At 34.4% G+C, this 10,314-nt stretch overlaps 1 protein-coding gene across 1 annotated transcript; it reads right to left on the bottom strand.

The window, feature by feature from the left end:
• Positions 1 to 767: 767 nt before the first annotated feature.
• Positions 768 to 2,988, bottom strand: LOC137710301 (protein RGF1 INDUCIBLE TRANSCRIPTION FACTOR 1-like). The gene is made up of 4 exons (XM_068449233.1): positions 2,721 to 2,988; positions 2,331 to 2,528; positions 1,941 to 2,156; positions 768 to 1,510 (listed from the first exon to the last, which is right to left on the bottom strand). The coding sequence occupies exons 1-4, from the start codon at positions 2,721 to 2,723 to the stop codon at positions 1,259 to 1,261; spliced, it is 669 nt and encodes a 222-aa protein (XP_068305334.1). The 5' UTR covers positions 2,724 to 2,988; the 3' UTR covers positions 768 to 1,258.
• Positions 2,989 to 10,314: the final 7,326 nt, after the last annotated feature.

Below are 10,314 nucleotides of genomic sequence, written 5' to 3'. Positions count from 1 at the left end.
GCTAATGTTATGAACTCGCCAAGTATGCAATGTTGCCTACTTCAGTAAAAGGTTATACAACTCACTGAAGGGTACATTTACGCCCCTCCCTCCTCCAACCCACAATGACTAATGATTTAGAGTTTGTAGTTCAAGATGGGGCATTTTATAAATTTACCCTTTTAAAACCGAACAATCAAACATTTCAAGAGAGATATCTGAACATTAGTATACTGTTTAATGGTATTCCTATTCATTTGTAAGTAAGAGGTTTTTTCGTTCGATTCTCACCAAAAGTAAAGTTAAACCACATTATTGCTAGTTTGAGATACTGAGAGGATCTAATCCCAGTAATTCACACGAACTATAAACCATTTGAGTCATTGTCACGTGTCCCACCAAGATTGCCATAAGTGGACCAGATCAAAGCCCAGCATCACAGAGCACGCTCAAATCAACGGCCAGGTTTCTCCATACCGGTGGGACCCCACAAGAAACGTAACACAATTTGCTAAAGGAACCGCCTTTCCGAATTTCTGACCCAATAAAAATATATTAAAACGGAGGGCGGCTGCGACCTCTTTATGATTCCGAGGATCAAGACCTCCTTTGCCGCCCTTTCCCTCACCAAATAATATCCCAACACGTGTGCCGCAGTGACAGAAAAGCCGCGTCACGAACGCACCCCACACGAGACGGGCGGCGTGGGCCCCGCATAAGTTATTGTTTTCAATTTTTATTTGATCGCCTGGTCAAAAACTTGTAAAGGCAGAATTAATGGCTCAGAATAAAAATACAAAATATAAAAATCTATTATTTCACTTTCCACATATACGCATATTCCACTACCCACTCCCAAAGGAGTAGATTGACTTTTCCCCAACCAAAACGCTCTATTTACATCTTCACCCCCAAAACTTACGTATATTTCATATTTCCAGAACCATCCTACATTTATCCAGGGTGGGACACCGGTAAAACTGCGAAACAGTAAAAAGACGTTATTTTTCTTCTTGTTCTGACTCCTCCACCGTCCACAGTTTCTTCTCGGTCGTCCACTTTTGTTACTGTCTTATTCTCTAACTTTTCCAACACTTGCACTTGTTCCTATACGGCTTCTATGTACAATACCAGAAAGCTAAGTGGGCGTTTTTCTAATTTTCTCCAAAACATGGCCTTTTTGAGAAAAAAAAGCTCAAGCGATTGGAGGGGCATTTGTGATAGACTTACTGTATAAGTGAGGCATTTAGGTAATATACTAAAAGTGCAAGGGCTTGACTTAATATTCGATGATTAGTCCTCCCATTGGGGCTCTGTGGGGAATGCCCTTCCGTCTCTTGGCCGTTCTGTAATTAGTGGAACTTGGGGGCGGCGTTGACGGTGTGAAGCTCTGGACTTTGTTGTGGCTGCTGCTCTTGAACCTTGCAATTCCGTGGCTGCTGCTGCTGTATGACTCATCTGAATCGGAACCTCCCATTGCCTTCGAGTACTTGTTCTTCTTCTGGGAATGACTGGGTGATGTCCCCACAATCTGCTTTGCAAATGCAATGGATTGAGATTAATTAGTATGGTATTTACCCCAAAGTTTTGAATTATTGGATTCGATCAATGATTTTTCTTTTTATTTTAATGGGGGGTTGACCGGAACCAATGACCAACATTTACACAAATGCTTACTTTTTGGTTGGGGGGTGTTTGGTTGGTGAGAAAATGGAAGGGAAAGTAAAATAAAACGGAATGGAATTCAAAGTGTGACATTCACATTAAAACTCAAAGATTTACGGCATTCAAGGCAGTGAAAAGTCAACCTCATATGAATGCATGACATTTAGTCTGAGCTCATTGGTTTGATTTTTGGTTGGAACTTGGAGACAAAACAAAAGTTTGAAATTTTCTTCCATTTTCTCAGCAACCAACCAAACAATGGAAAATGGAAAGGGAAAGGAGAACAATGTAATTACCTTGCAACCAAGAGAGCAGAATCTGAAGGAATCGAGGAGGCTGCGTTCACAGACTTCACAGGTATTTGTGACTCCTTTGCCAGGCCTAGGCTGTGGCCTCTCGTTCAGAAACACAACTCGAGCACTGTTGATAATGTAGGTTTGGACTCCACTGATGTCCAGATGCTTCTGAATCTCATTCACCCTTATCACATCATGGTAAGACGACCTCCTTATCTGGACAAATTTATCACAAAAAAAATCCATCAATTTTGTCACAAAAATTCAAAATTTAACAACAAATTAGACACAGATTGGGGAACTGGGGTTTCCCGAATAATTGAGACACACAAATATCTGTGGCAAATTTGATGGAGAAGAAGCACAAATAGCTGTGGCAAATTTGGGTACCTGAATAGCACGGTGGTCCTTGTGGTAAGAGAGGCAGAGAGAGCAGAGAGGGCCGTTCATGCAATCCAAGCAGTACATGTTGCATTCAGACTTGTGAGAGTCAGCGTGGAGCTTACATTGAACAAAGAAGTTCTCTTTTAGCAGAGGTTTCAGCCATGGCGGCCACCTATTGTCGTCCTCGTCAGGACCTCCAGCACCCTGTAAAGAAACTCAATCAGAACCGAAAACCCACACGGAATATCACGAGAATCTGTAACAAAAACAATCTGAACCGAAAATTTGAACCCAGAAAAACAGAGCATTGAACCCAAAATCTGAATGCAGAGAGAGTGAGAGTGACACCAAAAAGCAGAAATCAGAGAAATGAGAAGTGAAAGTGTGGGGTTTTACCATGATTCTCCTGCTCTTGGGCTTGATTTCTCTGACCGTGGTGTCTTGATTCTCGATCGCCAGCTTGAATGAACAGAAATGAACACAGGTTTGCTCAATGCTGAGATGAGAGAACACAGAGAAAGGAGAGAAAGTAGAGAGAGAAAATGCGTTCTTGTGAGTGAAAAGGCAAGGCTTTTATACAGAGAAAGAGAGGCGTTTTTAGGTTTATAGAAGCAAGAGTGGAGGCGGTGAGGGAGGGAATGGGTTCTTGTATAGAGTGGTGGATGGCGTTAGAGAGAGAGAGAGAGAGAGAGAGAGAGAGAGAGAGATGGGTCGTTCTTATCCTCACAAAGTCTACACCGAAGCTGAGTCCGAACCCGAATCCGAACCTAAGATAGATGCGTTGGGTGCAAGGAACCCCCCTCCTTCTTTCCTTTTAATTTCCCTTTCATTTTCATATATTATTCTTTTTCTTTTCTTTTCTTTTCCATTTTCTTTTTTAATTTTATTCTATTGTTATTTAAAGCTTTTATTGTCACTAATTATTAGTGATTTGGTTTGGAGTCGTACCTATTCTTTTTTCTTTTATTTATTTATTTTTTAATAATTATGTGACACGAGACATGACATCTATTGTTTCTTTTTTTAATTCACGTATTTTGAGGTCCCTATACTCTATTATCCTAATCAAACTTTGTCCCAATTGCTAATCTCACTTATTTTTGTTTTCTAATTTTCTAACTGACAAAACTAAATAAGATATTTATGAATAAGTGCACACACAATATAATTATGCTATTTATATGGGGATTTTTTTTTTGTTGATATTATTTTACATGGGGATGGTCACAACTAAATATTAATCAATAAGATGTTTTTCGGCATCGTATTCATGTGAGTTAATCATGAGATTTCTTTTAAGTAGAGACAACCAAAATCAAATGACTAAAAACTATTTTGAATTCACGTGTTTCAGTTAATTATTTCAAAAATTTTCCATTGATGACACAATTTAACTAAAGAAAGTTTTTAAGCCTTCACAGTGAATTTATATCAATTGACATAGGTGGAAATATAAATCATCGGACCTAATTAGAGCGTGTCAAAATGGCCATGTTAGTTGTTACCATTGTTCTAAAATGCTATGCTTAGACGTTACGTTGTTGACCACCACGTTTAATCCCTAGGCATCTAGAAAATCAAAAAGGGCATCTAGGCGGGCTAGGCAAATTTGTGACCTTTTTATCAATTTTTTAAATTTAATAAAATGGCTTATGATCAGACTCTCACTATATGCTTAAGTGAGGATAGAAAAATAGATAATTTTTATTTTGTACTTTGCATTTTATGTTTTCAATAAATTGCAATTGTTGGATACTTGGATGAATACTCATTATATGCTTGTTCCCCATGTTTTCAATATGTTCTAGTGTGCTTCACACTTTATAAATCATTCTACTTACAATTTATGTTTCCCCATACAATTGTATTTTTTTTAAGTATAAGTAGGTACTTATTCATATGTTACTTATTAAATTTAAATAAAACCTCAATTTTCTTTCTCATTAATTAAAACCTTATTCATTTTTCATTTTTGATCAAGGTCCTTTGAATTTTTTTCATGTCATTATTTGAATATTAATTATTTACAAGTCATCATATGTCAATTTTGAAATTAGAAAACTTATTGATCATTTTCAAATATATATTTTTAGGATTTTTTTTTCACATATATCTATTTTTAATTTGTACCCATTTTTAAAATTTTTACCAACATTCTTTTTAATTTTACTTTGTAACCATAATTTTGAATTTTAATATGTACCCATATTCTTTTTGTGAATGTACCCATGTTAATTACATGTATTTGTTTATGTCTTACAATATATTAATAATTCTGTGCGTATTTTTTTGCTTGAACTATGTGAAGAACAATATTACTCTATTATTGATTTTTAAGTAATTGTTATATGGTAAAAATATTATTTAAATTTTGTGGGATATTGAATGCATAAATGCAGTAGTTAAATCTCTTAATTACATGATGCTAGGGACCTCGATTAAACTATTTAAACATATAAGGTTTTATTCTAACAATTAGGTTGACTAGAGACCATAATCAAAGTGACCCTAAAATAAAAACCGCTTAGGCCCCTAGGGCTAAGCCCCCTACTCACCGCCCAACTATGGCCTAGCAACTTTTAGAACATTAGTTGTTATGCTTGAGGGCATGAGTAAAACCGTAATCCCAACTAGGGCAAAGTGAAAAACTTAATGAAGAATGGTGAATTTCATGGTTGGGGTTCCGAACATATAATTCGAATAAATTTATTTATAATAATGAAATACACAGCAGAAAATAAATAGCCGGGTTGAGGCCTAAAGCCTAGGCAGTTAGGCGGGGATTAGGCGAAGGCCTAAGCAGACTAGACATATATAAGTAAAGTGATTATATATTGTATAAATAAGTGCCTATATGTACTTAAAAAATACATAATTGTATATATAAATTGCAAAATAAAATGACATATAAGTTATAAAGTATTAAAACATATTGAAAACATGGGGAATAGACATATAATAAGTGTTCATCCTAGTATTCAACAAGTCTCTTACATTTGATTGAAAAATAAAATGGAAAATGAAAGTTATCAATTTTTTGTTTCAGTGAGAGTCGCAACCTAGGCGGGGTTAGGCAGGTGGCTAGGCGGATGCCTAAGCAGGTCTAGACGCACATTTTTAATTTTTAAACACCTAGAGATTAATCGGGATGGTAGCTAGCTGCTTAAAACCAAACAAATGCGAAGGAGATTTACTTACAAGATTCCTTAGCCTTGCAAGCACTGCTTTTTAGGATAATCCTTGTACTTGTTTTCTTCCTTTTCACAATCAATTCATGTAGAGCTCATAAGTGTTTAGCCTATCCACACTGATAAACTAACAACAAATGATACATGATCAAGGTATTTAACCCTTCATGATTGATTGAACCGAGCTAGTAAGATCACTCAAATAATTAGGGTGGGCGGCACACTGAGAGAGTTCTGCCAGGGTGTTTTCTCGCTTTCTCTGAGAGAAATTTTAGATTTTAATTTAAGGGTTGGAGATTATCAAACTGTTAAGAAAATGTGCGAGAACACTAAGTATTTCTAATACCATACCCACACCCCTAGCATTGGGCTTGACGCCAAGGGTTTTCTCCTCGCTTCAAATCCAATTCTCTGACCCACTGGAGCTTGTGGCTTGTCCCCTTTTAATTAACCAATTAAAATAATTTCAACAAGCTCTAGTATTTTACTCCAATATAATTAACAAGTAATTATATTCATCATTATCCATATAATGTTCTTAGAACTAGGGGTGGTTCGGTATGGGATACCATACCGAAACTAGTATCCCGAATCCCAAACCAAAATTTTCTGGGACGAGAATTTGAAGACCAATCCCAAACCAAATTTTCGGGAATCCCAAATTTCGGAAATCCCGAAATATTTTCGGGATTTTGGGATAAATCGGGAATCCCAAATTGAAATATGAAATTATGAATTGTTCTTCAAATATATAATTCAAGAATACATTCATGAACTAGGAATTTCATTTCATTCACACTACCATTTAATTGAACACTGGCATGCCTGACTGTTTTTATCATAGTCAAAATTCAAATTAATTAAACCCTTTTTGCAATCTGTTGAGAGACAAAAGAATCAAATCTTCTGAAATCATTAACCATGGCAGCAGCAATAATAAAATCCACATGAATATCAAACAGAACATGAAAAATATTCAAGGTGTAGGGCATTCCAGGTCGCAGAGCATGAATTAGAAACTACTAGCATCAATTATAAAAGAATAATATATATATGTATAAATATATATATATATATATATAATAATTAACATTATATATTTTCGGTTCGGTATGGGATTCCCGAAATATTGAGAAGCCAATCCCGAATCCCATACCGAAATTTTGGGATCGGTTCGGGATAGCATCCCAAAAATTTCGGAAATTTCGGTTTGGGAAATTTTTGGTTTGGGATCGGGATTTTTTCGGTTCGGTTCGGGATTTTTGGGAATTTTTTCCACCCCTACTTAGAACTATCATAGGTGTGTGACTTCTTAGGTTCAAACTAAAGCCAGCAGTCAATAAATTAATAGATTAATTTAATTTCACTAGCCATGAGCGGCATCTTGCAGTATATCAAGGCTATCCAAATTAGATAAAAGTATATGTGATTTAATTATGATATTGTTTCGAACCTTGGTTGTAGTTAAATGCAATTCGGCTCTTCTATCATCCATATCATGATCAAGATTAATCTGATATGAAATAGTGTCAAATCACATGTGAATATCTTTGATCACTATGATGCATTTCATGTTGAAACGGTTCTTACAAACCATAGCTTCCTTAGAAAGTACTGAGCAAAGATTTTTGAGATGGATCTTCAACTGGTTACCAGGGATTGCTCTTTCTATAGGACAAATACAAGAATGTAACAGATTCCTTATTGCTCAAACATATATCCCATAGTCGCAAGTTAATACAAACTTTGAGATAAGGTTAAAATTCATAATTCTAAGTACAAGATATCTAGTGAATGAGACTGCCTTTATTTGTCCCAAAAATAATTTGAACGGATGAGAGTGGAGGCATATATGGATTAGGGGGTGAGACAGACAAGTTTATGTCAATGTTTGACCTAACCATGCTAGTTTGGTTTCGGTTGGCCATCTCTGAAAGAAAGCCATTTATTCTTCAAAATAATAGGGGGAAATGTCATCAAGCATTATTTTTCTCAGTTTTATTGGTACACATTATTTTCCTCTGTTCATTGAAAGAGATTGGACGCAAACGTAGTTTTCCAGTATTTTTTCCATTTAACGATTAAGTTATCTCAATTTGTTTTCTTTTTATTGCCATCAACATTTGCTTTCAAGAAATATTGAATATCTCCAACAGGCAACAGTGGACAAACGTTTGAGGATACAAATGGCCTTGAATTGGTATCCACCTACTGATGGTACCAAATGATATTTATTCCGGATGGTACACCAATTCAAATCCTTTTGTAAAAGGTCAATGAAGACCATTTTAATTTTGGCAAGTAGTTTTGGTCTTAGTTGAAGAGTAAATTCTGTGAAAATAATTAATGTACTTTGAAAATAATTTGACTCACGGCAAAATATGAATCATTTTAAACATGTTTTTGATATAATATTTTATAATGTTAACATAAGAGTTCATGAAGAATTCTATTTTTGAGAGAATCTTTAAGAATTTTTTGTTTCAATTATTATTCGTTCTACGTTCTCCAACAGTTAAGGTTTTAGATAACATGAAACTTCACTATAAATGATCATGAACTTTACATAAGCCATCTCAAATGTGGTCCTTTAAAACATATTTTACTCAACTTAAACCACGTGCACTACTAGAAATTGTCATTTGTCCGATGAACCAAATTTTGTCAGATAAAGTTAGTTTGCCCGATGGAATAAAATGTTGGTTGAGCAAAAGTGGTCACGTTTTGGGGGTTTTCAGAGACTTCGGGGGGTTTGTGAAAGGATTTGAAACCTCATGGGATGTTGGTGGAATTTTTATAGCAAATGAGGGTTTTTGTGAAATTACGACAAACTACAAAAAGTGTTAGTGCAATTGATCCGGACCATAAATTAGATAGTTAATTATATTTATACATATAAAATTGATTACGTTGTTGACATGCCTTCTAATAGAGTTTACTATTATATGTGAGATTCACCTATATTAACGAATGCATCCACAATGAAATTTTATGTGTTTGAATAGAATTACTCAATTTTTATTTAAGGGATCAAGATGATATTAAAAGTTGGAGAAGATTAATATCTCATGTGAATCATGTTTACCGAGAAAACATATGGCACAACGATTTCCCTTGGAGTTAAGAAATAAGAAGCTTATCGATTACTGAATGTAAAACAAAATAGGGTATTTGATTGAAGAGTACAACTCTTTAGTGCTCGTGCAGATATGGTAATATATTGCAAAAATTAGGCATTCCTTAGTGTACTTGACGACGGTTCCCATCAAGAATTAGAAAGTAATGTGGACTGTGTGCTGATATGGATAACCACCAAAACACTGAAGTGTAAATTATGCATGCTTATTGATCAAGAAAAGCGGGTTGAGATTCTTTTCGATCTCACGCTCCAGAGTTCACAGATTCAGCAATCTACACCATTTAAGAGATAGATAAATAGACATTGTAGAGAGAAATTGAGTGTGAGATATTAGGATGGGGTTAATTGGGACCGTAAGATTCAAATTGAGTAATCTAGATTGTTGGATCTGTGGGTTACTGAAAGTGAGATCCGGAGAGAATCTCAATCCAAAAAAAAAGATTCATATTAATTATTATTTGTATACTTTTGGATGCCAAGATGAATATAGAAATATTTTTAGGTCTTTAACGACTTTTTGGTAAATAAGAAACAACAACCAAATTATGGAAAGAATAAAAAATGCTTATATCTCAGCTCAAGTGAACTAACTTGGTACAAAAAAAGAGACTTTTTCTAATTAGGTAACTTATAAGCTAGTAGCTTTTGGCCTCTTTAGTATTTATATTAAAAAGGGTGCAGTACATGTATTTTTGGCATATTATTAATATGCTTTCAAATAACTAAAATTGATTTTTATCTGTAGCTCATAACTAAAATATGTAGAAATATTTTTTAGGAAAACTAATGAAAATGGTTTGAAAATTTTGAGTTTTAACGATAAGGACAAAATAAAGGGTAAAGTGAATAGTACCAGGATTGACTTTTTAGTGTAAAAATGTGGTTTTTCGTTAAAGTAAACTGTATCAGGAATTTTTCATTAAAGTTTCCGTATTTTTTTAGGTTATAATGTTCCAGGAAAATGAGTTAAGACATTATAATTGTGTGGGTTATTTATTTTATAAATGCATATTTAGATTTAACCAAGTTAGCTAGAGCAACGTGCTATCTTATTTGAATTTAAAATTTGAATCTCTCTTAATAACTTAGATAAATTTAGTACAAAATATATCAACGATTTGTGAAAAAAAAGAAATACACCTAAAACATCTAACAAGGCTCAAAAGCAGTACATGTGGGTGGTCCAGATACCACCCTGCCCAGATTTATCCAAATAAAAAACATGGATGTAGAAGTTCAATAAAGAAAAGGATGTGTTCTCGTGGGATATTTACGAGTTGATTTGGCTCTTTAATATTTTAGTTGGTGATGTTGATATATCGATTCGTATTTGATCATTAATAACTTAGTTTATCTCTTAAATAAAAAAAAGTTTAACAAAAGTTTCTAAAAGAATAATAGACATATAAAAAGATAGATTATATCCGAGTACAAAAATCATTATCATAAATTACAGGATAATTACACAACTAAAATCATATATCATTGGATTCATATGAAAGCTAAGATTCCTTCCTCGAGTTTGCATTTCTTGCATAGAATTATGTATCTCTTCCCTATAATTATCAATGTATATCTCTTCCCCAAGACAAACCTTCACATATACATCTATTTAGGCCCGTCTTCTACGAATTCTTCTAGGTAACTTGCTTCTCAAGTTCCT

Source organism: Pyrus communis, chromosome 12 (assembly GCF_963583255.1).
Source record: "Pyrus communis chromosome 12, drPyrComm1.1, whole genome shotgun sequence".
NCBI classification, from domain to species: Eukaryota; Viridiplantae; Streptophyta; class Magnoliopsida; order Rosales; family Rosaceae; genus Pyrus; species Pyrus communis.
Note: the sequence above shows the minus strand (reverse complement) of the source record. Positions and strands in the feature narration are given on the sequence as shown.

What these genes read in the sequence shown, in the direction of transcription:
- LOC137710301 (XM_068449233.1), bottom strand. An exon ending in AGGACCACCGTGCTATTCAG is followed by an intron (nt 2,157 to 2,330) that starts GTACCCAAATTT and finishes AAATTTGTCCAG; the next exon opens with ATAAGGAGGTCGTCTTACCA. An exon ending in TCTGCTCTCTTGGTTGCAAG is followed by an intron (nt 1,511 to 1,940) that starts GTAATTACATTG and finishes TTTGCAAAGCAG; the next exon opens with ATTGTGGGGACATCACCCAG.